Source organism: Sus scrofa, chromosome 10 (genome assembly GCF_054392235.1).
Source record: "Sus scrofa isolate SSC_HxYL_T2T_F1_AM1 chromosome 10, Sscrofa_HxYL_maternal_Yorkshire_Landrace_v2.0, whole genome shotgun sequence".
Taxonomy (NCBI): domain Eukaryota; kingdom Metazoa; phylum Chordata; class Mammalia; order Artiodactyla; family Suidae; genus Sus; species Sus scrofa.
The window spans coordinates 85,891,683-85,919,635 of record NC_139392.1 but is presented as its reverse complement, the minus strand read 5'-3'; the positions used below and the strand labels follow the sequence as shown (position 1 = coordinate 85,919,635).

General features: G+C 48.1%; 1 protein-coding gene and 1 long non-coding RNA gene across 11 annotated transcripts in view; both read left to right on the top strand.

Moving 5' to 3' along the window:
* The window catches only part of CAMK1D (calcium/calmodulin dependent protein kinase ID), a 433,657-nt gene extending 427,377 nt beyond the window's left edge, over positions 1-6,280 (top strand). For 9 of the 10 annotated variants that reach the window (XM_021063979.2, XM_084978725.1, XM_084978730.1 and 6 more), the window contains exon 11: positions 70-6,280. In XM_021063979.2, the coding sequence (XP_020919638.1) occupies positions 70-188 (119 nt within the window). In that variant the 3' untranslated portion in view covers positions 189-6,280. 10 annotated transcript variants of the gene reach the window in all.
* An 11,423-nt stretch (positions 6,281-17,703) lies between these two features.
* LOC106505194 (uncharacterized) overlaps positions 17,704-27,953 on the top strand; it is a 46,364-nt gene continuing 36,114 nt past the window's right edge. Inside the window, exons 1-2 of the long non-coding RNA XR_014818100.1 lie at positions 17,704-17,724; positions 17,829-17,945. This is a non-coding gene — a long non-coding RNA (uncharacterized LOC106505194). The remainder of the gene's footprint in view (positions 17,725-17,828; positions 17,946-27,953) is intronic.

Here is a 27,953-nt window from a genome sequence, read left to right as displayed (position 1 = left end):
GCAGCAGGAACAGGAAGTGTATAAATCCTTCTGAGCTTTGAACCCCTTGTGTCCACTGTCCCCCTGCAGGTCGGGCACCCTCCACGCTCTGTAGTTTCATGTCCTCCTCGTCGGGGGTCTCAGGAGCGGGAGCGGATCGAAGACCCAGGCCCACCACTGTGACGACGGTGCACTCTGGAAGCAAGTGACTGGCCCCCGGAGGTGGGGCCCAAGGGGCGGGGCCAGGGAAGGAGGCGCCCCCGGGGGCCCCCAGCGCCACCAGCCCCTCCAGAGCGATCCCACCTTGCATGGTGTGCCTCCCTGCACAGGACTGGAAGACGGCGGGTTTTTTTATGGCCATATTTTATACTGCAATTCTGAAGTGTTCATTTCTCACAAACTGTACTGACTCAAGGGAGCTGATTTAATAGGATCTGGTGCTGTACAAAGGAATCTTGCAAAGCTCTAGCGGGACGGACCTTCGGAGTCCTCTGCCCAAGCCCTGTCATTTCCGCTCTTCTCAGTAGAGGGAACCGTCTATGTTGTATTTTTTCATTCATGACAAAAAAAAAAAAAAAGGTTTCAACTGGATTATTTAAGTATCGGTAAATATTGTGCATTAGGATTTTTTTTTTTTTTCTTTTTAGAAATAACGTCCTCTCGAGCTAGACTTCATAGTTCCGTGACCTATCTCTTTGGCTTGGCGCTAGTGGAATTTTATGTTCAACTTGAAGGGATGTTTTTTGTTTTTTTTTTCCTCCAGAGGAAATGTAAGACTATTTTTTAAAATATTCAAAGAAGAGGAGCGTTGGAGAATCCGTCTCTGAGGGGAAGACTTGACTTCAGTTCCTTCTCTTTCTCTGCCCTTCTTCCTTGGAAGGGCCGCTCTTGGAGAAGACAGCTTTTTGTAGACGTGTCTTCTCCCCGGGGTGGGGGGCAAGGGGCTGGGGGAGGACGCCTGCAGAAAACCTCTCCTGGCAGCTCCTCCAGCAAACCCCTCACCAACTGGAGACCCTCTGGGCCTCTTGCCATCAGCCCATCAGCGGTCAGAAGTTAAGCCTGCTCCCCCAAGATGAAAGGCTAGACTTGCTGGGAAGGAAATGCCCCCCCCCATACTCACAGCCCCCCAGCAGAGATTTAAGAGCCTCCCTGACAGAAGGAGCAAGACGCCATTTGGTTTGGAGTGAATTTCCCACACAGCTCTCATTTGTCACGAGGGGGGTGACGCGTGAAAGCCCTGCTCTCAGCTCTGCGGTTTGCAAATGGACCTCTCTGTTTTTAACAAATGCATTTCTAATCTTATCCCTGAAACTGGCCTCTAGCTCACATAAGTTGTTTCTGCACACGTTTAGCCCGTTCTTAGAGGAGAGTGATCCGGGGAGGAAAGGACATGGCCTCGGAGAAGCCTCCAGTTATCCGGGGTGCTGAGGAGAGGTGACCTGCCCAGCAGGCAGGACACTGGCCACTGCAGGGATGGCCAGAGACCACCCCAAGTCAGGCCCAGCTGGGGCTGAAAGCCATCCCTCTGACCGAGGGGATCCAGAAACCAAAGACCTCTGATGGTGGGGTCGGCAGAGGTCCCACTCTGCCTGGACTGAGAGCTTTCCTGGGATGTAGGACTTTGAAACAGGCAATGGCCCAGGCACACCAGCCGCATTGTTCACCCACCTGGTGATTTGGTGTGAGGGATAGAGCAAGCATTAGAGCGAGCATTGCATGAAACCCAGGGAAAGCCTCTTTTCCAGGAGCTTCAAGGATGCTTTCGTGTAGAGGCGAGTGGATGGCCCCAAAGGCCCACTTGCAAAAGCCCTCCCTTGGCCCTTTTGCCCATGCTGTGCCCTGAGTCTGCATCTGCACAGTCGGCCTCAGGCCTGCGCTGTGTCTCTGTATGTCTACCTGATGGCCCAGCGACTTTCCTGGCTGTTGTCCTCACACCTTTCCCCCACTGTTGACCAGACTTGGTGGATTCCGTCAGTCCAGCCGTCTTTGTCACTCCCACAGCTTTGCCTTGGTCCAGGCCAAATGTCCAGTGATGGCCCCCTCAACACACACACATACACCACTCACACACTCACAATCACACACACAGGGTTATTAGGCTCAGCAGCTCCCTTCTGCCTCTCTTTAGGACAGCAGTGCAGGTGTGCATAAGAGCAGCTAGGAAGACAGGCATCTGGTCTACCCCGTGTCCACATGCCTCGGGCCCTCAGCCTCTTTTGACAGTTGATAGGAAGCCCATTTAGCATCTGCCACTCTTGCATCCAGAGTGAAAATCAAGCTATTACTCTTCAAAACCTGTAAAAATCCTTGAAAAGTAGACCCAGTCAAGAAGCAAGCGTTGTCTGAGTTGGATATGCATCAATCACCCGTCTTCAGGAGGAGAGGGGCAGAAAAATTACAAAGAGTATCAGGAAACTAACATGTCTCCAAGGGATTTATTAGAATGTTGCTTATTTACTAACAAGTGTATTGGAAGATTGGAGTTTCTTCAGTGTGAGAAAACAAGCCGTTAGATGTTATGGGGGAGGAGGGGTAATTTGCCTGAATTTGATACTTAGGATGTGTGCCTGAATAGTTATCAGCTCCTTGCACTGTGTGCTACCGTTGTACACGGTCCTTTGCCCTTGGAAAGCAATGGCTAAAGCCACATTTGTGGGTGATTCGATTATTTTCTGGAGCTGATGTGTGGGGTGCATGTTCTCGCAATTAAATTTTGAAAGTATGTCTCCCCTGGAAAGTGCAGAAGCCCTGGAAGACAGGGCTGGTTGCAGGTGCCTCTGTGCGGTTTGGATCAGCTCTTGGCCATGCTTGGCCTGTAACATGTCAGGTCTCAAGAACATGGTAGGAGGACATCGTGACTGATTTCAGTCCAAACATACACTGTTGAACTTGACATCAGGTGAATGTCTGGATGCCACTAGCCTTAGGTGCTTTGCTGTTGTTTTAGGAAGAGGAGTGAACAGTTCCCGCATGGAAGAACTTTCGCTCTGTTGAGAAAGCCTTGGTGGCAAAAGAACAGAGGTTCCCTTTCAACTGTATTTGGTATCTTTTACACGTTGATCACAACACGGGAAGAGAACTCAGAATGTGCTTTTTGGTAGCACCTGCCAAGTGGAGTGGCAAAGTCCTAGGACCCTCACTGATGTCACATTTCACCAACAGAAGCTGACCATTTCACACGGGCACCCAGCTGACGTGTGCCCTCCAGTCCATTGGGTGAGGCTGAAGCTAAGGGCGGACTGTGGGCTTCATCACTTTCTTCTTTCCCTCTCCCTTTGGTCTCGTCACCTTCTCAGAGCCAGTGGGTAGTTTTTCTTGTTTGAAACAGTGTCCTCCAATCATCTGTCCCTCACTGGCTTCTCTGTCCCTCCCTCGTGTTCCTGATCTCCATCCCGTCAGGCAGACCATCAGAGAGGCTAGCACCTGTCTGAGACAGTGAGTGTGTGCCCACACGTGGCCCCACCAGACCAGCAGCTTATACCCTTAACCAGGGGACCCTGGAGGCTGGCCTCCCGCAGCGAGCACGTGGGGGTCTGCCGTGTTGGGTCGGGTGAAGGCAGCTAGAGCTGAGAGGGGCGGGGCGTGCCCACGTGACATGCACACAACCCCTGAAGACCTTTGAGCGGATGCCCAGATAGATGGACAGCAACTCCAGGGCTGCACGTGGCTATTACAGGAGGCACTTTCCACCACCTCCTACTGCCCCTGAATCCATAGGAGGATAGAAAAGCTAATGACACCTTAGTGTTTCCTTTTCAAAGGAAAGAACTATGCAGAAAACAGTCCCCCCCCCCAAAAAAAAACCCTGAAAAATCAAGCATGGCTTAGTATTCTTGATCGTGGCAGTGATTCCAGTGGTATCTAAAACATCTCTTCAGGAGCAGGGAGAAGCCTCCCCTTGGCACGGGGGCTTATGACCTTTGAGAAGGTCCCACTGCAGCTAGCTCTTAGCATAGCATCCAGGGAACTGGGCAGTCAGGCTCAAGGCTCAACAGGCAAGACTCTGGCATTTAGGAAGCATGAACTAATGAAAGGCATTTGGTGTATGACCCTGAGACTCAGTTTACCTGCCCAGCACTAAACTCATCCTGCCCTTTCTTCTCCTTGGGTGTCCAGCATATCCTGGGTGGATTGTGGGTGGGAGGGTGGGACTCCTCCCTTTCAAACAAAGGCCAAAAACACCAAGGACAGAGGAAGGGAACCCAAGTGACCCCTCCTAAAATGGAGGGGTAACCCCTCTCTCTGGAGGAGTGACAGCTGAATCTGATAAGCAACATGGGGTTTGACAATTTTAAACACAAAAGACCATATCCCAGTGGAGATAACTCAGCATTCTAAGGCTTTGGAGCCTGGGGGCCGGTGTCGATTCTTCACCCTGGAGAAACTGCCCTGGAAGCATTGCTCTGGGGCTGGAGGCAGGAGAAAGAGGCTATGGCCACTGTACTTCTCCCGTAAGACTCTCAACTTCACAGGATACCCACAAGCTCATGCTGGGTTTCCTCTGGAGGTGAGAAGGCACAGCAAGGTCCAGCAAGGGCAGCTCCTCCCATATCCATAAACAGAAATGAGATGTACTCTTTCCCTGGGTGGCACAGTCATTCTGGCGAAAGAAATGAAGTCCTCCAAGTCTTCTGATGCACGAAACCTTTGCATGTTCTTCTGAAACAGCACTGCTTCCCTGTTCTGTCCACTCACACTCTGCAAAGTTGGCCTTTTCCTTAAACACATTCCAGACCAAACACTGTTCAGTTTGTTTTTTTAAAAAATTGTATATACCTGTATGTAACCCACCACTCTCTTAAGGGGCACCTGGTCCTAGGGTGGGGCTGCAAGTGTACCTGGCACTGACCAAAAAGTGTTCCAGTTCTTTGGTTTTCAGGGTTGAAGATGTTGAGATAGGAAAGGCGAATTGGGCAGATTTCTAAAAGGAGGGCTTGTTTCCTGGAGATGCCAAGAAAACTAGTCAGCAGGTGAGACAGCTTGGAAACCTCTACATCGGCCAGCAGGCAGGGAGGAGAAGAGGAAGACAGAGCCCCAAGCCCCCTTCAGCCCCAACCTTCATTGTGGTCCCAGTGCATCGCCATCTGAAGCCCAGGTGTGGGCACAGGAGCCCAGCCCCACTGTGAAGTCGGCCCTGCATGCTGGCCACAGCCTGGCCTGCCTCCTGCTCTGCACCAACGGGAAGGAATGTCAGCCCTTCCCACCTTCCCTGCCACCTGAGCAGGAGCCACTAGGCTTGTGGCTTCGGGGGCCTCCGCTTCTGCAAACCCAAAGGCTGTGCATTTGGCAGCCAACCGTGCAGCATGTGGCTGCCAGGTCTGGTTTCGTGGACAAAATGTGGAATGGCTTCTCAGTGTCTGTATCTCTCTACACCAAAGGGACTAACTAGCGCATTTCCCCCTTTGTACTAATGCCGCTTCTGCATTCGCCATATCCATTTTTAACCTTTTGGTCTCCAGGGAACTTCTCATATGATGATTATGTCTTCTGATGATTTACCAACTCATTTTACTTTGAGGTGATTTTATTTTCTTATGGACAGGAAAAAAAGAAAATGAAAGGAGTCTTTGAGGCTTTAATCATAGAGATAAGACATCACCAGGGACTCAAAAGCCCCAAACACCTGATAAATTAAGGAAAACCTTAATCTGGACAGACTGAGGTCCCCGGGGACCCTGGAGGTAGCCTTGCACTTGGGGGAGCAGAAGCACTGGGGCAGGGCTGACAGCCTGGCTTTTGACATGTTACAAAAGCAAAAACATTTTGACTGGAACAAAAAGGCTGCTTGCTGCAACACTGCAGCAGCGCCTTTGTTTTGAAAGACAGGCAGCATGTTTCAAAGGACATTTATCTTAGCCCCACGTTCAGATTGGAAGATAAAAGGTATATTCTGTCCAGAATAAAATTTGGAACAATTTCTAAATTGGCTCTGGTCACCATACATAATGTCATAGTCCTTCTTGCAGCTCTCCTAACAGTGAGCGCATTTTCCAAAAGCTTACATCGTTGAACCCAGGAATGTCCCTGTGTCTATTATTACCAGGCTTGCAATTGGTTCACTTTTTCCGTAAAAACATGCTTGTCCAAAAGAAGGGAAACTACATTTATTCCATGCATGTAATAAACTCTGCAAGAAGTTTACCCCACATAGGTTTGCGGCACTGCAAAATTGTTAACGGGCCTGTGTAGCAAATGATTCTCTGCCTTGACAATCATGTACACATATCAAGATTTCTATCATAATGATAATGAGATTGATGACTTCTTGTTTTCCTCCAATAAAGACAATTAATCACCTTCAGAAGTATGTGGTTTGTTTCCTCCATAAAAAGATGTGGTGTTTCAATAACTTTCTTCCTAAAGTTTGAATTTGAAGGAAGGAGTTTGACTTGAGTCCCTAGAAACTCTTAAGTTCCCCTAAATACTTCATGTCACCAGCCCAGTGGGCAGGAATGCCAGGGATTGGGACAGGGTGGGAACCCCTTGGAGTTGAGGTGTGTGGTGGGTGCCCAGGCTCCCTCTTACCATTGCTGCTGCAGAAGGTGGCTGGAGTTGGGCCCAGGAACGCAGCACTCACTCGATATTCTTGCGTTGTTCAGAGGAAAAGCCAACACTGATTTCCAGGAAGACCTCTCTGAGTAGTACATGCCCACACACGTCCATTGCTTTGGCACCACCTTAGAATTTTCGGTGCTCAGGGGAAGATTCTTTCTCAAGCAGAGGCTGAATGCTGTCGGGGGGTGGTTTGGTTTGATTTGGTTCGGTTGGAGGAGGATGTTAAAGCTCACAGCTCATCAGACATATTGTGAGGATTAGGTCTGATGACCAGATAATTCTTCCAATCAAAGTAGTAAGTTTTGTAGAGGGAAACATTGAATTGGATGTGGCTTTGTAAAAATGAAGAATTAACACTATCCCACACAGCAGGGGCCTTGGTGGAAAGACGTGAGCCCCAAAGAGACAGGGTATGTATACACCATCTGCTATCTTATGTCTAAGTTGTTTCTTTGCTGATATGGCTTCTCTCAACCCAGGCCTTACTTGGGGGTAGGTCATAGCAAAGGAATCATGCAGTGGGTGTCTATGTGGCATTGTTAATGCAGACTCCAGCAACCCAAACACTTTCGAAAACTGTTTGTAAGGATTCGTCAAAGAGAGGGCTCACCAGCTGTGACTGAAAATTTAGCCAAAGCAAAGGCACAGACGTCTAAAATTGATCCTAACAGGAAGTTTGTATTTACTGGGGCCTTAGCGTTGAAATGTTTAAGGTCACATTTTCTCAGTCACATTTCTCCAGGCTGGCACTTCTAGCCCTCGAACTTGGACTGAACCTCCCTGTGGCTCCAAAAATGTTCAACACACACTGAAATTCACACCCAAATTTATTAGACTTTTCAGATAAAGTTTGGTCTCTTGGGATGTTCTGTCATTGGCCATAACACATTTAAGGGGTTGATAATACAAGAGTTAAATGAAAGCCTTCCTCTGTAGATACAGAACTGTCCATCCAGAAAAGAACCATACCTGATCACAGCAGGCTGAGAGCTTGATAACAAAAAGAGATACAAATCATGTGAACTCAAATTCTTCCAGATTCTCCTGGCTCTCCATGCCCCCTAGGAGGACAACTATAACAAAATTCTATTCCACAAAGAACGTTTCTAAAAACAGAATGTCCTCAATTCACAGGCATACCAAGCCATTTGGCTGGACCATTTGTGGTCTTGGGGATATATACGTACTTAGCCGTGCCAGTGTTCTCCAGTTCAAGAAAGACCTAGAAAAAGGAACCTCTTTTTTTTTTTTACGTATTTGATGGCAAAACCTGTGTTGACCCCCCAGAATATGTAACTCTCAAAAGAGCACTCCAACTACCTGATCTCTTCATAGCAGAGTGTGTGTGTCTGTGTGTGCATGTTGTTATCTCGAAACAATGGAACACCCTGCTATTTTATCAGCAAATCAGGTTGATTTGGGAGCAGCAAAGAATTGCAGTTCAGGACACACAAGTATGGCAAACCACATGTAAAGCAAAGGGGAGGAAACTTATAGTGGAGAAGGGATGTTTAGAGGGGATGTTATAAACAAAAAGTCCATTGAAGGAAACGGAGTTAGAAGGGTAGCAGCTTCCCATTGGCTGAGTTGTAACAGTCACTCATTGGCTGAGCTGTTGCCAGGCAGGGAGAAAATCTTTCTTCCTCCTGCTGGTGGTAGCAGAGTCACTTCCCAGGGGAAATGCAAAGTACGCCTCTTCCTGTTGGGATTTGTATTGATGGCCAAGGGTATGTGCATGAGAGCTCCCCCTTCTCCCCTCCTGACTCCACTGCAGCGAAGCTTTCTTTTGTGTTGTTTGTTTGGTTAGTTGATTGGGTTTGTTTATTGTTTTTTGGCTTTTTTCTTTTTTCTTTCCTTTGTTTTCTTTTTTGGCCACCTCACAGCATATGGAGTTCCCAGGCCAGGGATCAGATCTGAGCTGCAGTTGTGACCTAGGCCACAGCAGCAGCAACTCAGGATCCTCAACCTACCATGCCAGGCCAGGGATTGAACCTGCGTCCCCTCCCAAGATGCCACTGATCCCGTTGCACCACAGCAGGAACTCCTCCACTGCAGCGAGATTTCCCTTTGTTGATTTTCATTGTGCACCCACCACGCAAGACCTTGCAGCCGAGGGGACTAGTGGTGGGGGCTGATTTCCAGTCCACGCCCTCTATGCCAAAGCATACACCGTGACACAGGGGAAAAGGTGCTTCTTTATACATCTGCTTTGGACAGAGGTGCCATATAAGGGGACTGCTTGTTTGTGTGTGTCCCACAGACCTGGGAGTACTGGGCTGTGAGCCGTGGGACAACTGGAACTTTTCTCAGATTTTCAAGGCTGGAGGGAGCTTCCAGCTGAGAGTGCTTGTTATGAGGTCCCAGGTTCCAGGGGGAGTTCCCATGGCCTCTTTTGTTTAGAGATGTGAGAGGAGGAGAGAAGCATTACCTTCCAGAAGCCATCACTAAGGCTTGGGATATTTAAAAGCACTTTACAGACCTCACTGGGCATCAGAGCTGCAGAAAAATGTGCTGGCCTCCCTTGTCCTATACGAGAACCCCAAGGAGGGTTTGCCTCCCCTTCTGGTCCAGCAGCAACAGTGATATTAGACCTTAGGATCCACAGAACTCACAAGCCCTCCCTGATCTACCCCCCACCTGGTTCCATCCATGGACCCTATCATAAGCTTTCTTTTGTTCATCCACTCATTTATTCATTTAACATGTTTTGAGCAAGGGCTGTCATCCAGACTGAGAAAACCAAGGATAATCCAATATGGACTTTACCCTCCAAGGCTGGGACCCCTAGCATTGATCCTGGAAGGAAGTGTAGAGTTTGGACAAGAAGGATTTAGTGAACAGTGTAGGCAAGACCGTGGAGGCTGGAGGCGTGGTGTGTAGATGGAGTGGGACTGTTTCCTTAGGCTCGAAAGTGGGGCATAGGCACAGCAGGGAGAGAGAGAGAAAGAGAGGAAGGCTTTAGGAGCCTTGTTATCATCATCAGCAATAACTAGTACTACTAATAATACCATGTATTGACTGTTTTCTGTGTTCTAGATACTGTGCTAAGTGCACCCCATTCAGTATCTCATTTAACCACCGGCTCAACAAGAAGATGCTCTTACTGCCCAAACCCCCAAAAGTCCAGCAATTTACCCAAGTTCAGCAGCATTTCAAGTTCAGCTGGTCTGATACCAAAGGCCATCCCACTGTATTGCCCCCAGGATTTCACGCAAGTCCGTGAATTCCAGACTAAGCAATCTAGACTTCACTATTTAGAAAGTCATTGGGGCCACTGATAATTAATTGAGTGGAGCGGGGACACAATCAAATCAGTTCGCATTTTGTAACTTCACCATTCCTAAGGTCCCTTCTGCATCGCCAAGAGAAATTTCTCTTAATAGCTCAGCCACACCGTACACATAGTTCAAGACATGAGGAACGCAGAGAGAAGGAAGCATTGCTGTTTAACCCGCCTGTGTGGAGAAACGTCACAGAAGCTGGATCTGACCTCGAATCAGAGAGGCAGACAATAATCCCAACACCACTGGCTTTTTGTTTGGTGTTTTAAGTTAGTCTGCTCTCTTGCTCGCATTAAATCTCTGGAAAGTTCTGTTCATACACACGGAGTTCCATCCCTGACAGGCAGACTTCCCCGCCATCTGCCATTCTCCTCCTGAGCCCCTTCAAAGCTGCTGATTTATTTTCAAGAAAATGTCTCAGATCTCCGGTTCTCTTCCAGCCCTGCCCCCGGGAGGAACTGTGTTCAGCATGAGCTCACCTTCCTAATATGTTCCCGGCGGCGGCGGCGGCACAGACTGGCCCGAGAGACTTAGTGGCCAGGAAAATGCGGTTCTTGGTCAACTTATGAGCCCTTTTCCTCTTGCCCACCCTTTCTCCTCCCTATAACATTGCTTCACTTCAACATTATATTTTTTCTTGAGGGCATCAGGGTCTATTTCTGTGGGACTTGCTGGGTTGAGCTGTTTCTATCAGCTCATGGAGAAAAGCTCACACGAGATGCTGTGCCACCAGCCACCCTGGCTGTGACCACGCAGAAGGGCACCCTGAGTGACCCCTCTAATGAGGGCCAGCTGTCCCCCAGCAGGGACAAAGAAAACAGCTGAATCTGTACCCACTGGCCCAAGGTGCTTGCCACATGGTGCCCCTGGGGGAGGAGAGAAAACTAACTCAGAGGTGAGTCATTCAAACTGTCTTGTATCTGCACGGTAATCCCTACAGTGAACGGATGTCTCAAGGGCACCGAGAGTGGGGAGGACTTTGCACCTCTGTGGCTCAGATGAGTCCCACTTTTCCAAAAAGGAGCTCCGCCCCCTCAGCGCTGCACCCAGGCTGCCATTGCTCCTAAAGCTGCATCCCAGGGCTTCTCACTCCTTCTCCCTGGTCTTGCTAACGAGCAGATTCTGAGTCAGCAGGTCTGGGGTGGGGCCAGAGCTTCTGCATTCCTAACAAGCTCCCCGGTGATATCCCTGACCCCTGGACCACGCTTTGAGTGGACAGAGACTCAAAGCAGCATCTCCATCTGTTTCTCATGCCTTGGGAATCAGCTTGGGAACATTTCAAAAATACTAAGGCCCAACTGCATCAGGATCTCTCTTGAAAAGATGCCTCCAGTGATTCGCAAATATGCAAGTAGGCAGCCTCGTCATCATGCCATCTTGAGCTTCAAAGCTCCATGGCTTCCAAGGAATCATCTAGAGTGTAACTATAAGCCATAAGCTGCCTTCCTCTGAGACAGCCAAGAACCAGCTCCAGCCCAAGCCTCCCAGCCTATGGTACTTCTCTCATCTGACTACCCTTCCGTCATTCCCGGCCCTCCCAAACGCTCCCACTGCACCTGCTGAAACTCACTGAACCTTTTATCAAAATCCTCTGTATTCTACGTGGTGGTGGAGGGAGACAAGGAGGTGGTTCCCCATAAAGCAGGGAAGGACCCAGAGAACAGCCTGGGTGCTGAAGGAGCCATTGGGGACTAGACAGGTCCCCACCCAGCCTGCCGTTTGTGTCCAGGACCATGATGGGCAGAGGCATTACAGGAGATGGATGAACTCACATGACAACACAGCGCTATGTGCCAGCCTGTTTTAAACAATCTGACTCATTGTGGTTGTCAAAGGGGAGGGGGAGGGAGTGGGATGGATGGGGAGTTTGGGGTTAGTAGATGCAAACTATGACATTTCGAATGGACAAGCAATGAGGTCCTACTGTACAGCACAGGGAACTATGTCCAGTCTCTTGGGATGGAGCATGATGGAAGATAACATAAGAAAGAGAATGTATATATACATACATATATATATGTATGGCTGGGTCACTTTGCTGTATAGCAGAAATTGGCATTACACTATAAATCAACTCTAATTTTTAAAATTCCATCCTTATGACAAACTCTTAAAAATTCCATCCTTGTGACAAACTTATCCTATAAGTACTATTATATCTCAATTTTATAGATGAGGAAACTGAGGGACAGAGAGGTGAAGTGACTTCCCCCAGCCATACCAATTATAAGTGGCTGTTCTGGGTTGAATTGTGTCCCCCAAAATCCATATAGTGAGGTGCTAACTATACTACCTCAAAATGTGACCTTCTTTGGAAACGGGGTTTTTAGAGGGCCCTAATCCAATATGACTGGTGCTCTTATTTAAAAAAAAAAATGGGAGTTCCCGTCGTGACGCAGTGGTTAACGAATCCGACTAGGAACCATAAGGTTGCGGGTTCGGTCCCTGCCCTTGCTCAGTAGGTTAATGATCCGGCGTTGCCGTGAGCTGTGGTGTAGGTCGCAGACGCGGCTCGGATCCCGCGTTGCTGTGGCTCTGGTGTAGGCCGGTGGCTACAGCTCCGATTAGACCCCTAGCCTGGGAACCTCCATATGCCGCGGGAGCGGCCCAAGAAATAGCAACAACAGCAATAACAACAACAGACAAAAAAAAGACAAAAGACAAAAAAATAAATAAATAAATAAATAAATAAATGGAAATTTGAACACAGACAGACACACAGTGAGGACAGCATTTGAAGATCAAAGCAGAGATCTACAAGTCAAAGAGGCCAAAGATTGCCAGAAAAGTCACCAGCGTCCCTCAGGGGAGCAGGGACCAGACTCTCGGCCTCACAGCCCCCGTCACGGCTACCAACACTTTGATCTCAGACTTTTTGCCTCCGGAACCACAAGACAGTATGTTTTTGCTGTGGAAGCCACTGTGTGTAGTGTATATTTGTTATCGATTGGCCGTGTGTAGCAAAATACTTAAAACTAAGACTTTGAACGGCAAACATCGACTATCCCGCAGTGTTTGTGGGTCAGGACTCGGGCTGTGGCCTAGCTGGGTGCTTCTGGCCACAGGCTGCCCCTAAGCTGCCGTGGGCTGGGACATCTCAGGACTCGGCTGGGACCGAAGGATGTGCTTATCAGTCTACTCATGGGATCGTTGGCGGGCCTCGTTCCTGGCTAGACCATGTGGGACTCTTCCAGAGCTTCTGACAGTATCAGTGATGCTAGAGGGAGAGACAGACAGACAGACAGCGAGGGAACACGAAAGTACCCAGGATGGAAAGCACAGGCATTTTCTAGCCTAATCTTGCCAGTGGTACCCCATGGCTTCTGCCACATTCTACAACTAGAAGAGAGGATTTCCCGAGGCTGTGGGAAGCAGGATGTGGGGACCCGAGGGGGCCCCCTAGAAGGCTGCCTCCCACACATTGTCCCTCTGTCAGCGCACTCATGACTCTCTGTCACCACCCCCCAGACAGGACAGGAGGAGTGAAGCTGGACTCTGGTCTGTGGCCCAGGTCACGTGGTGAGGGAGAGGCAGCGTGGGAACAGAGCCTCTGGATGTGGGGAAAAAGCCAAAATGTTCTCAAACCCGCATGCCCTCCACTCATGACTTTAAAATCTTGTATCTGCTGTAAGAATGTAGCACAAAATACCAAGTCGTTAGCAAACCACCCTGGGGAAGCTGCGAGCTTCAGGATACAGCCTGATGTGTCCTGAGAAGCTTTCAACGCCTCAGAGGGAAAAAAGAAAGAAAAAGAAAAGCTTTGGCCAAATGCCTCAAAGGCACAGGCACACCAAATCTACCCCATGTGTCAGCACGGTCCTTCCTAAAGATCTCCCGGGTTGGATGCTCCACGTGGAGACGGGAAATGAGGCCGGGCCCCACAGCAGCTGGTCCTCGTGATGGAGATTAAACCCGGCACAGAGCCTGGCTGGAAGGGGCTCTTCCTCTGGACCCTTTGCCGGCAGACGAGCCGGAGCAGCTCAGGGGCACAGTCGGGGCCCGGTCTCTCCAACACGGGTGCAGAGAGGTTCAGGGACTGAAGCGCCGACAGTGAATTCCCGTTCAGTCTCAACAGGTGCATGAGGTAGGTGGGAGCGGGCATGGCTTCTGCCTCAGCCACGAGGAAACAGCCTCAGAAGGGGAAGAAACTCGTGTGAGGGCCAGAGCCCGGGGCGTTCTCACCCCCCACAGCCCAGCAAATGAGGAAGCGGCCGCAGAAACCCAGCCAAGTGCAGAGTCGTAGGTGGGCTTATTTCATCGCTTTGGAAGAAAACTGTGAGTTTTCACTGAGGCCTCCTGGGCCAGCGGGAAATGTAACACGGTGGGACCACGATGTTTCTTGGGTCCCTCCTGACCTGCTCCCCTGCTTGGGCTCCCAGCTGTCCACTCTGTGGCCGCCCACATGTCCAGCAAGATGAGGGCTGAAAACTCAGCCCTCCCACTTGCTCCTGTGGTGTAGGCCGGCAGCTATAGCTCTGATTAGACCCCTTGCCTGGAACCTCTATATGTTCCAGGTGCAGCCCTAGAAAATACAAAAAAAAAAGACAAAAAAAATTTGTTAGGGTGGTTATGAAAGCCACATTTTCCTGTTCTTTCCAAGTCTGGTGTTAAATTAACAAGCTCAAATACGAACGTGAACAAGGATGACGCAGGCCTAGAGAATGTAGCAGCATGACACTGCTTTAAATAATGGCAAGAGAAGGGCTTTTCTGATCCATGTGTTGACAAAAGTCAGCAAGAGATCATTAATCTAGTTCACTGATCTCCAAACAGTTTTGATTGTGCACCCTTTTGATAAAATGTTTTTGAGCATACAAACATTCCTAATATATGAATATTTATATATTTGGAAATTATCGGCTTGTATTCTACCTACTGATGAGCATATAAGACATACACAAAGGAATAAAATTAACAGGGTGAGATCAAAACAAAGAGACTCTTGTCAGCAAAGTGTTTATCTTTGGTACATCAATGTGATTTAGTGGGTTGTTTATTTTTGTGATACAGCAATTTGAAAGCTTGGTTCCAAGTTGAGTTTCTCTGAATTCTTGGTCTCTAAGTACCGTTGTAACTGAAAAAGTTGCAGGGTAAAAATACGTAGATCTAAATGGAAGAAATCTATTGATAGAGCGCTTGTGACTGGGGACTTGACTAAATCCAAACTGGAAACTTCTAAGACTGAAGGTAGTGTCATTATGTTACCCTAGTCCAAGCTGATACTGCTCACCGCAGGACAGGCCAGGAAAGCCAGGGACAAGTTTTGGGGGCAAAGAATAATGACTTTATTTGGAAAGCCGGCCGGCAGAGAGATGGTGGACTGGTGTCCCAAGAAACTGTCCTGCCTGGCTTTGGATGCTAGTTTCTTTTCTAGAGCAAAGAGTAGGTGAGGAGGTGAAGTGAAAAAGGCCTTAAGTGTTTGCAAATATTTCCTGGTTCTGGCCAGACTCCGGAGGGGATGCGTTAATTTCTTCTTCCCTGCAGCCAGTCACAGGTGGGCCTGTCAGGATGTTTCCTGTGATTTAAACAAAGGCATTTTAGCTTAAGCTCAGAAATGGAAGGTGGGGGTTCCCGGAGATGGGTGATTATGTATACTTTCAGCTATAGGAAACACCCCCTTAGTGATTAACTTGTAGCAAAGGCAATAGAATGTAATTGTTACAGCGTAAAAGAAAAAAAAAAAAAAAAGATCCAATTTAGAGTCAGATTTGTTTCCCTGTTACAAATTAGCCAATGTTCCTTCTTTCCAATCTCCTCCCTCTACCCTTCCTACCACAGACACTGTACCCCGCTAAATCATGTTACGCAAATAGATAACTATAACCCAGCTACACACCATTACCCCAGAGACCCTACGTTTTTATGATAGGTCAATGCTTACATTAACGCTTAATAAACAATTTTTTCAAAAACTCACAGCTGAATGGAAATAGGTTCTAAGGTCTATCTCTTGATTAAGATACTGCAGGCAGCTTGAAGCTTCAAGACCACTAGAGCAATGGTTCCCCAGCTCAAAGAATGTGGCCCCTTTTCATGGAACTAGCAAGCAGAATTGATTAAGAAAAGACATGTGTAAATAGCTTTTAAAAATGAATGTGGGAGTTCCTGTCGTGGCTCGGTGGTTAGCGAATCTGACTAGGAACTATGAGGTTTCGGGTTCGATCCCTGGCCTTGCTCAGTGGGTTAAGGATCCATCATTGCCGTGAGCTGTGGTGTAGGCTGGCAGCAACAGCTCCGATTCGACCCCTAGCTTGGGTGGGTGCGGCCCTAGAAAAAGACAAAAAAAAAAAAAAAAGAAAAAAAGATTGTGTAAAGAAAATGTGATAGTTACATTCAGTGGAATACTCTTCAGCCTTAAAAAAAAAAAAAAAGGAAATCCTGTCATTTGTTACGACATGGATAAATCAGAAGGACATAATGCTACGTGAAATAAGCCAGTCACACAAAGACAAATCCTGTAGGGTTCCACTTCTCAAAAGTCTCTGAAATAGTCAGACTCACAGAAAGAGTATGGTAGTGGTTGCCAAGGGCCTGGGAGTCGGGGAAATGGAGGGTTGTTATTCGGTGGATATAAAGTTTCAGTTATGCTCAATGAATATTTTCTAGAGACCTGCTGTACAAGGTCATGCCTAGTTAACAATCCAATCGTGTGCACTTTTTCATTTTTAAGAGGGAGTAGATCTCATGTTAAGTGTTCTTACCAAAACCAAAACCAAACCAAAAGGACACCAAGACACTCAGAGGTACTGAATATCTCTTTTACTCTGATTGTGGTTACGGTATCACGGGTGTTTGGATATGTCCAAACTCATCAAATTGCACACATTAAATATGTGCAGTTCTTTGTAAACCAACATACCCCAATAAAGCTGTAAAAACTGGATGTGTATTTTATTACTCCGAGTGGCATCTACGTTTATTGAGCAAAAGGAAACACATGTAGGAGACACATTTCATCAGGCTATAGGCAAAAAAAAATTTAGGCAACCCTTGTCCCCTGTTTGCAGTCAGTCCTTGACCACAGCCAAGTCCCCGTGAAAACAGTCTCCTAGTGGGAGGGAAGTCCTTGGGAATAATATCTAGACTTCTTAGTGGCTGGCTTGAAAACCCAAGCCTGTTACATGGTGACAAATCTTATGCTAACCAAAGGGCTTTCTGGTAAAGCGGGCCTTGTGAACTTATAAGTCCTTTTCTACATCCAATTGCCATGTTGAGTGACACCTGTGACCTCATGGAGCAAAAAAGTACAATGAAGAGAAGAAATGGTGAGGGATACAGATAAAATGCTTGCTCTGGAAGAGAACACATCCGTGGTGTGACTGAGACGCCAGGACGACCCCTCGGGCAGTGGTTCTCAAACTCCAAGGGGCCGAGGAAACACCTGGGCATCTCCTTAAACTGCAGGGCACAATTCAAAAGGCCTGGGATGGGGCCTGAGATTCTGCATCTCTAACAAGCTCCCAAGAGATGCAGGTGCGGCTGGTCCAAGACCACACCTAGAGTAACGAGACCCTACCATCTACCTCTTCCCCAGGGGAGCTGGGTCTTTCCTGAGCCTACCTCGATTAGCTGGCAGCCGCTAACAGGTGTGGCCTCCCTTGGGGCCTGCCCTGGTGAGCTACACATAAAGCACAGAAGCTACAGGTAGTAACTAAAGAAAGTAGTAGAAGGTAGTCACTAGTTATCAAGAGGTTAACTGCCCAACCAACTAACCACTGCTCCGTATTGCTTCCAGCCAAGTCAGATGACACCTTTGGGTGAAACTTCTAATTCTCAACCCCTCCAAGGAGCCGATGTAGCCGAGGAGCCAAGGAAGGGCCCTGCGGGTGGGCTCCACAGCGCCCCTGCTGGCAGGAGGGGAGTCCAGCAGGAGGCGAGGCGCTCTTTTAAAGGAGAAGAGGCAGCCGAGGTGAAGGGGCTGAAGATGGCGGGGCGGGAAGGTGAAGTGGGGCCGCATCTCTGCTCCGGCTGCATCTCTGCTCGGGCTCTTAACACAAAACGCTTCCTTTCCAGGGTAGTTCTTCCTAGAAAGTCCCCCTGTGACCTGAGCCACTGGTGTCACAGCTCCAGCAGGAACAAGCCAGCTCTGGAGGGCTGGGCAGGACTGGTTCCATCACCCACACGTGGAAGGTAAGACCAGGAGTCCGGGGCGGTGGGGGGGGGGGCAGCCGTCTCTTTCTGTGGGGACCCCTGTGGCGCTTCCCCGTCCTCTGCTTTTCTAAAGGAAGCCACCCTCTGTGATTCCAAGGGGGTGTGCTGGCCCCCACGCTGCTATGAAGGGTAGAAACTGCTGTAATTTTTACAAAGAGAGGAGATAGAAGATTCTTCTACTCCCTGGGGGTCTCCCCCCCCCTCAGCGGCCAGAAAAGCTGTTGGACTTGGTGGAAGCAAAACAACTGCCCCAACCCTCCAGGTAAACTCGGGCAACCTCTTTTTTCCGGAGGAAATGAGATGGTTTTTCGAACGTTTCTAAGGTAACTGCGAATTAGCTTGTGATGCTCTTAAAGGCATCTGCCCAGATTCCCACTTTGTGCAGACCTGCCAGCCAATTGTTCTAGGCAGCTGCCAGGTGAATCCCCCCATTTAGGATGAGCTGCAGGAGCCTGGGGCTCCCCTTCACCTACCCCTGGCTATTTCGTTACAAATGGCGGTGGTGGAGGTGGCTCTGAGTCAGGGCAATGGCCAGGTTTCTGGCTCACCCTCTGCTTCCCCAGGACGCTGGTCTGCACTAAATAACCATGTGCTGAACGACTTTGTGAATCGCCAAATCACTGGGTTAGTACATGTGGGACTAGCAGGTCAGTCTCTCTGCCAGTTGCACATCCTGGATGAGAACGCGTGGGTCTGTCATGCAGCTGGCCTTGGGTTCTTGCACCTGGAGCCCATGTGTGAGGCACTGGTGCCTCAGTTGTGCGGGTTCATTTTCCCTTTGTCCTCGCTCTGCTCTGCCTCCAGCCATCTGTTAGCCTGGTGGATTCAGGGTCTTCTTAGGAACTGCCCAGACACTGGCTCTGCTTCCCTGCTTAACCAGGACAGGCAGGAGGAGCCTTATAGAGCTTCTCCAGGCATACTGTCACCAGCACCCTGTCTGCCTTGCTCGTGGGGGCCATCAGGGTGGGGTTCCCAGAAGGTACGGCTTCGACACACTGCCTTCAAGCCCAACTGGAATAGAGTTCAAAACACTCCCCTACTGCCCTATCCCCTTTGTCTTCCCTCTGTGTCCAGGCAGAGGGACTTTTAAACTTGAAAATGTATTGATTCACAATGGAGCAGCCCAGCGTAGCATGCCAGGGCAGCCAATGGCTTCTGGGAAATGGCCAGAACCTACCAGGACCCACTAGGGACGGGAGGCACCAGCCTGCCCCGAACCTCGTCTGTTTGTCATCTCCATGGCATCTTAGGGTCATCCTACCACCAGGACGGTTATGCACCCAGGCTTCAGTATGAACCATGCCTGGCCCTCTAGTGTAGTCATAACAGCTGGAAGGAGCAGGGTTCCCAATTTCATCAAACAATTCCAGATGTTTCCTTTCCATTGGCTGATTGTATCCGATGCATTCGGGATCCCTAGAGGAAGGCCAGGAGCTTTGAGAACCTAATCAAGGGTGGTCATGGTTAGGCAGTGGTTGCCAGGGTTAGCTGGGAGTGACGGAGGAACAGGTGGAGCACAGAGGATTTTGAAGGCAGTGAGAATACTCTGTATGATGCTGTAATGGTGGATACACATTGTCATGTTAGTGCAAGTTTGTGTGCCTGCCGCACAGTGAGGCCAAACTAACCGAAATAATTGGAGTTTGCAGCAGAGAAAGGTTTATTGCGGCCACGCAAGGAGACAGGTAGTTCATGCTCCCATCCCCCCCAAAACCCTGAACCCCCCATACGGTGTTTGTAAAGCATTTTTAAAAGCCAGCTGAGGGAGGGGATGCGTTCATTTCTTCCTCCCTGCAGCTACTCACAGGTGAGCTGGGTCGAAGGCTCCCTGTGAGCTGAAGAAAGGTATTTTAGTTTAACAGTCAAGCCTGGGGGCAGGGTTCCCTGAATGGGCCATTATGTAGTCTACAAGCTATAGGAGGGTTCAAGTCAAAGAAACAGATCACATATGGAGTCAGATTTGTTCTTCCCTGTTCCAATTATATATGTGTCCAAAACCACTGTGAACTAAAAATATATATATATATATATATATATATATATATATATATATATATATATATATACAACCTGAAAGTTGAGAGTTGAAAGTTTTATTTGGGGTAAAATCAGGGCTTAAGCCTGGGAGACAGTATCTCCGGTAGCCCTGAAAAACCACTCGGGCAAGGGGGGGAAGCTAGGATATGTGGGGTTTTGCAACGATGGGGAGGTGGTAGGAACAAAAGATTTCCAGAGAAGCGGATTTGCAGAAAACCTTTTCTACGGGAAGACTCAAGGTCTGGGCTTCCTGGAATCACTCCTTTGATATGCTTCCCCGAGTGCCCTCGGGGCTCATTGCTCCACCTTTGGGGGCGGCTGTTTTCCCAGGGGACCGAGACATCTTTTGTTGTGCCCACTTCCTACAGCCCAGAACTATCTGAAATACGCCCCAAAGAGGAAAGGGGGGCTTATCACCATCTAAGTCTCGAGCATGCAGGGGGAGGTGCCTGCTGCCAGGCTCACCTTTTACAGATGTTTGCTGCTGGTCTCCTGAAGGTGACTCCTAGTCACGGACCTCGGTCACCACCGATGGATTTTAGTGTTTTTCTAGATATGAGGAGAAGCAAGAATTGGGCTCATAAAATCTCCTGAAAATACCTGATTCCCAGAGCGCAGAGCGCCTCCCTCTGGGTCTGCACTCTGTGCTCCACGCAGCGGGGGCTGTGGGTGGGCAGCTGCAGTGGCTCATGTTTTACCCCATGTAGAGGCGGGTGGCAAGTGCCAGACTTCAGGTCACACCATAGACCATACAGCACCAAGCGCGCACCCTAAAGTAAACCGCGACCCTTGGGTGATGATGGTGTCCACGTAGGTCCGTGGGTTGTGACCCACACTCCGCCCTGGTGGGCACGTGGGTGTTGGTGGCGGGGAGGCTCCTGGTGTCTGGACCAGGGAGTATATGGGAAATCTCTGTACAAGCCCCTCCATTTTGCTGTAAACCTAAAACTGCTCTTAAGAAATAGTCTTAAAAAAGGAAAGACATGGTTTCTGCCCTCAAGGGTTGGCAGGTGGCAGGGGATGAGGGGCAGACGTGGTTTGGCAGCTGAAGAACGGCTGAGGCAGGTTTGGGGGTGGGTGAGGAGCCCCCACCCAGGCACCTTGTCGGTGATTTTGAGGCTCTCAGGTGGGTCTGCTCCTCTGAGAAAGAGGTACAGGAATAGAAAGCCATGGATTAGGACCCGGAGACGGCAGGGATTCACTCTGGCTGATCTGGACCCGAAGGCTGGGTTGTCTCCACACCCTGAGAGCTGGAAAGGAAGGCTTTGTTATCATAGAAACCCCTCTAGGGCACCTCCCCCACCTGCCTCGCCTGGCCCCTCCCTCCCCCTGGGGGAATAGGCACCGAGCTGGGTGCGGGCTGGAAACTGAGATGCTTTGTTTATTCTGGAGCCCATCGCAGGTGAGGCTGGGCCTCCCTGTCTGCTTCCCTGTGGCCCTGACATCTGCCAGCCACATGGCCAGGTGTGGGCAAGCCTGGAATGGAGGCCCTGTGACAGCCACCCACCCCACGCTGCCCAAGCCTTGGGCTGCCCTGGGTGACTAATTCCCACCTGAGGTGACTTGGTTCCTGGGGGCTGGGGAGGGAGACACTTCAGAATGACTTCTCTCATTTGTTTGAACTCGTACAGTTTGCCTGAATTTCTCAAGGACCTGGCTCAGTGGTTCTGTATGGGGCTGCATGTTGAAATCACCCTCATGAGTCTTGCTGGTTCTGGTGTAATTGGTCTGGGGTGTGACCTCTGCAGTGGGAAGGTTTAAAACTCCCTCAGGTGATTCGAGTATGGGGAAGGGGGCCTCACGGGCCCAGCTGAAGCGTTTCCAGATCTGGTGAGGATTGAGTCACCTGACGCTGGGACTCCTTACTGCCCTCATCTGGTTTGTGCAAAGAAGGGGTGCCTTGGAGAAGAACGATTGGGTTAAGATGCTTCTGTGGAATCTTCCTCATCTGCTCCCTGTGTTCTTTAAGCATTAATTCATCAAGGGACCTGTCACCTCCCTTTTGAGTAAAGGGTTTAAGACACACAGTATGTATCAGAGAAGATATGGAATGCCCAGTGAAATTTGAATTTCAGAAAACAGGGTTTTCTAGCATAAGTATATCCTATACAATCCTTGGGATATACCTATATTAAAAAATTCTTCAGGAGTTCCCGTCATGGCGCAGTGGTTAACGAATCCGACTAGGAACCATGAGGTTGCGGGTTCGGTTACTGCCCTTGCTCAGTGGGTTAAGGATCCGGCGTTGCCGTGAGCTGTGGTGTAGGTTGCAGACGCGGCTCGGATCCCGCGTTGCTGTGGCTCTGGCGTAGGCCGGTGGCTACAGCTCCGATTCGACCCCTAGCCTGGGAACCTCCATATGCCGCGGGAGCGGCCCAAGAAATAGCAACAACAACAACAACAACAAAAAAAAATTCTTCAAATGTAACCGAGCATCCTGTATTTGTATTTGATAATTTGGGAGACTGTAATAGATAAATTAATCAGAATTCTTTTTGTTAACAGGTGACAAAAACCCAACTCAAATAATTTTAAAAAGGAGATTAATGGGTTTGTGTAAATGGGTCTGTGTTTAGATGTATCCAGGGAGGTCTCCCCATATTTCTCAGCTCTTCTTTTCTCCACCCAGGTCTTTTGAAATAAAGGGAGAGAAGGCCCTTGGAGGCAGTGCCCCCCCACCCCCCCGTCCTAACAGTTTATCATCCCTGTGGAAGAGATGGTGTCTCCTGAGCGTTTTAGAAACAGGCAAGGCCGATTCTTCTGGCTTGAGCTACCATCTACCCCAACCCCCCTACTGTGGCCGAGGAAGTTGAGTAGTAGGTTTGCTCTGTGTTTCTCCTGTGCCCACCCCTGGGGCCAGAGGGGTGGTCCCTCCCTCCCAAGATCACGGAGACCCATCAGTATTACAGTGACCAGGGCGTGGGTGGTTTGCCAGGGGACAGGATTTTGAGCAAGTGTCCAACTGCTCCATGCAAAGAAGAAATGCACTTCTTCCTCATCCCGGCCATGCACAGACGCTGCCTGAGGGCGGGAGGATCTGAATTAGTTAGCATGGTGGTGGGGTCAGAAATTGGGTGACTCCCCGGGGGTCTCTAAAGGAACTTCATAGTTGCTCAGTTTTTCTAGCAGGACAGCACACACACCTTGCCAGCTCTCTGCCGTCCAGCAGGGGCATCTGCGTGCAGAAGAGACCAAGGTCTTGCGCGTGTCAGCGGGGGTGGGGGCTGGAGGGCCAGGGCTGCCCTGGCTGGGGGCATCTCTCCAGCTCTGCGTGCCCCTCTGGCTGTGAATGTGGGAAACCTCTGCATCTGCTGTGGCTGAAGACACCCACTTCGGATGCCTGAGTGGCTCATTCACAGCACTCCTGCTGCATGGTGCCCTGGCAGCCCTACCAGACTGAAAATTCTCTGGCCCTGTGGGTGCTGGTCAGTTACGGCCCAGGGGGTACAGGAGTTGCCCCCATTCCGCTTTGTCTTGTGACCTCTTTGTTCGTGGGCTTCGTACTTGAGTTCTCATCTGTCCTGCTAGAGCATAAGCTTCTTGAGGGCAGGGACTCTTTCTTCGTTTGTTTCCTTGGGTCCAGCATGGGGCTTTGTTGGATGTATTAACTTACTAGAAAGATGGGGAAGAAGAAGGCTCTGTTATCCTCTTGTCCTCAGTTGTTGTAAACCCACATACCTCTCCATCAGGGACTGCATGTGAGAATCAACATTTTAAAACAAACTTGCCCATGTCATGTTTCAAGAAATTCTGATTGAGAAGCTAGGGATGTTGGGTTGGATTGGAATATACGTTTTGGTTTTCGAAGCGCTCCACCAATAACTCTGATAGACGGCTCTCTCCTGACAAACCACCTTCGACTGAAAATAGTTCTAAAATAATTCTCTTCTATGGCTTAGAATATCAAAACTAAGTCTGGAGCAGCAATGCTTGTGGTGTGATTTCAACACATCTTCACACTATGTTATGGCACGATCGTGTCGGAAATTATTTAGCAGAGACGTCAGCCGTGTAAAGTTGCCTGCTGCTAACCAATTCTAGCCTTATATTTAGAAGTACTTTCATGCAAGCACAAAAACATTTTTGAGGAAAGAAGTGCCTTAATTGGGGAGGTGGTTCCCCTTCTTATGATGACTTGGTTCAGTTCTGACAGAGCTTGAGGGTAGAATGCAAAGTTCTTTTTCCTCTGGCTCCTCCTGAAACACATGTTATGACAGTAATCCGCGTGGTGTCTTGGGATGGAACTGTCACGGGCAGCATGGATGTTAATATGGTGATGAATGAATGCTCTGCTTGTTTTACTTCATGTTGCCATGAATAAGAATCAAACCCTGCCCAATAGTGTCAAAAGAATGGGGAGCTGGGAAGCCAAAAGTTGGAGAATAGCAGCGCGATGGCTCAGTGTGGGATTGCCAGGCTGGCAGAATGGGAAAGAAAGGTGGTGAGAAGGAGCTTGTAGCAGAGAGGTAGCTACAACCCAAGACTCTGCCTTCCCTGTGATGTAGGTTTCACTGGCCAGCTGTGAACTGTTCCAGTGGCCCCAGCAGCAGCAGCCTTAGGGGAGCTTTCCCACCCCCAGGTCTCCTCCATCCCTGTCCCACTCAACTCAAGATAAACCACCCCTCTCTAGAACCAGTGGGATGGTTATCTTGTCCCAATACCTGGGGTCTTCAATGAAAACAGATGGACTCATTCAAGAAGTAAAGGACCCTCCCACTCCTGCTCCTCACACCTTCTCCTCCCAAAAAACCCAGTATTTTCCAGTCAAGCTAAGTTTCCACATTGCAGGTTTAAACATGAGAATGGTAACATCGAACCAAATCCATTGTTTTCAGATTCATCTTTTAACTGAAATGATAATAAATGCCTTATAATTAAAACTTTTTTTTCCCAATGGGTTCCTTCCCTAATAGTGGAAACCCTTCCATCAACATACAGCTCTAGGGCTTCTGTGCCCTGCCGTCCCAAGGAATTTGAAGTCATTGTCTATAGAAGCCATTCACAGGCCCCAAATTTCTCTGCAGACCTATAATGTACCTTGAAAATCACTGAAATTTTTCTTTTTGCTTTTTAGGGCCACACCTGCGGCATAAGGAAGTTCCCAGGCTAGGGGTTGAACCTCCACCACAGCCACAGCAACATGGGATCTGAGCCACATCTGCGACCTACACCACAACTCAGGGCAAAGCCAGATCTCCCACCCACTGAGCGGGGCCGGAGATCGTACATGCATCTTCATGGATACTAGTCAGGTTCATTACTGCTGAGCCACAACAGGAACTCCTGAAGTTTTTCTTATTCTACATCATAATAGATTTGTAGTTATTGTAATGGGAAATAAGAGTTTAAATCATTAACTATCAGAAAAGCTGGAATAAACAGAAGTGATATCATATAACCCTCTATTAGGGTTATAGAATTTTAAAAACAGATTTATATAAATATGTAGAAAAGAACAAGTGTTTTCTCACTTCTATATAAATGATGACTGGTAATTACTACGAACAGATGCCCAGAATAATGTCAAGAACTGGTTTAGTATAACATTTGAGGCTACTTTTGGCCTAAATTTACTGAGACAGTGATGTTGAATGGTAGACTGAGAAAGTTACTGATCCACTCTGCCTTTCACCATTTTGCAAAGTAGTCATCAAGAACATTTTCTGTGGAGTTCCCGTCGTGGCACAGTGGTTAACGAATCCGACTAGGAACCATGAGGTTGCTGGTTCGATCCCTGCCCTTGCTCAGTGGGTTAATGATCTGGTGTTGCCGTGAGCTGTGGTGTAGGTTGCTGACGTGGTTCGAATCCTGCATTGCTGTGGCTCCGGTGTAGGCTGGCAGCTACAGCTCCAATTAGACCCCTAGCCTGGGAACCTCCATATGCCGCGGGAGTGGCCCAAGAAATGGCAAAAAGACCAAAAAAAAAAAAAAATTTCTCTAAGGAGAGATGGCGGGTCCTTAGATAGGATCCTTAATTTTCCTATCAGTGTGATGGTTTTTATTACACATCAAATAACAAGGGGTCCCAAATACTTTATAGTTTCTTCATTTCATTCTCTTTAACCCTCAAGCCTTTTTCATTGCAAGGATCTTGTCATATTTAGTTTTTTTTTTTAATGCAGTTTTGCCTTGAGATTGTTGAGGGTATTAAGTCTTGAAAAATATCTGCCTAAAGAAACCAATTTTGACATACTATTTTAAACATTTTATTATTATATTGAACCAGTGGTGCACTGTTAAATCAGTTTAAACAAAGCCCTGACTTGCTATTTGCCAATTACAGTGGTGTAAATAGTTCCACCATGGCTGACTTGTAGCTACAACATGTGTCACTTCATGTGACGTTGGGAAGAAACAGACAAGTTGGTATGAGGAGCCAGGATCAGCAGGCTCTCTAACACAACAAGTGATGAAGATGCAGCCAACCTGTACATATAATTGAACAAAAACTTTTCAAGAGAATATCCATGTTACTCTGCCATGGTCAGGAAACAGAACCCCGCCAGCACCCCAGAAGTCCACCCCATGCCCTTTCCCATGTATAATCTCCTCTTCCCTGTGAGAGTTAATGATATCCTCGCTTTTATGGTGAACGCTCCCATTCTCCTCTTTATACTTTTACCACCTAAATATATACCCCTACAAATTCTGATTTAATTTGGCCTATTTTGAACTTTATGCAAATGGAATCAGACTCTATGTATTCCTTTGGTTACTTGTTTATTTTGCTCAATGTTATATTTATGAGATTATCCACATTGGCGCATGGAACTAGAATTCATTCATTTTTACCACCGTCTAGTGTTCCAAAGTATGCACCTACTCAGTGATGTGCTAGAACCAGCTTGTTCAGCCTCACAAGAGCTGCCTGTTGAATGTTCAGGAATTTTGCAAGCTGGTTGATAACATGTTGGGAGCCTGAAATTGGCCATGGTGAAAGTATTTATATCACAGAGACTGACAGATGCTACAAACCAGGGCTTTCCCCTACAGCTGTTAAACATCTTCCAGCATACTGCTGAATATACCATAATGCATTTATCCATTCTGCAGTAAATGGGCGTTTGGTCTGTTTACAGCCGACGAATATTCTGTCACATGTGTACTGGTACATACATACTCGCATTTCTGATAGATTATCCCTCAGGAGCAAATTTTTTAGACCGTAGGATACGTGCATGTTCAATTATAGTTAATAATGTCAAATAGTTTCTTAAAATGTTTATAACAATTTACATAAAACCCTAGCATCTTTGAGAATTCTTGTTACTCAGTATCAATGACATCCCTTGGAATTGCCAGATTTTAAAACTTTTGGCAAAATAATGATTGTATACTTATATGTTATTATGGCTTTTTTTTAGTTTATTTTTTAATTTTTTAATAGTTTATTTTTTTTCTCACTGTACAGCAAGGGGATCAAGTTATCCTTACATGTATACATTTCCCCCCCACCCTTTGTTCTGTTGCAATATGAGTATCTAGACATAGTTCTCAATGCTATTCAGCAGGATCTCCTTGTAAATCTGTTCTAAGTTGTGTCTGATAAGCCCAAGCTCCCGATCCCTCCCACTCCCTCCCCCCTCCCATCAGGCAGCCACAAGTCTCTTCTCCAAGTCCATGATTTTCTTTTCTGTGGAGATGTTCATTTGTGCTGGATATTAGATTCCAGTTATAAGTGATATAATATGGTGTTTTGTCTTTCTGACTCATTTCACTCAGTATAAGATTCTCTAGTTCCATCCATGTTGCTGCAAATGGCATTATGTCATTCGTTTTTATGGCTGAGTAGTATTCCATTGTGTATATATTACCACCTCTTCCGAATCCAATCATCTGTTGATGGACATTTGGGTTGTTTCCATGTCCTGGCTATTGTGAATAGTGCTGCAATGAACATGCGGGTGCATGTATCTCTTTTAAGTAGAGCTTGTCTGGATAGATGCCCAA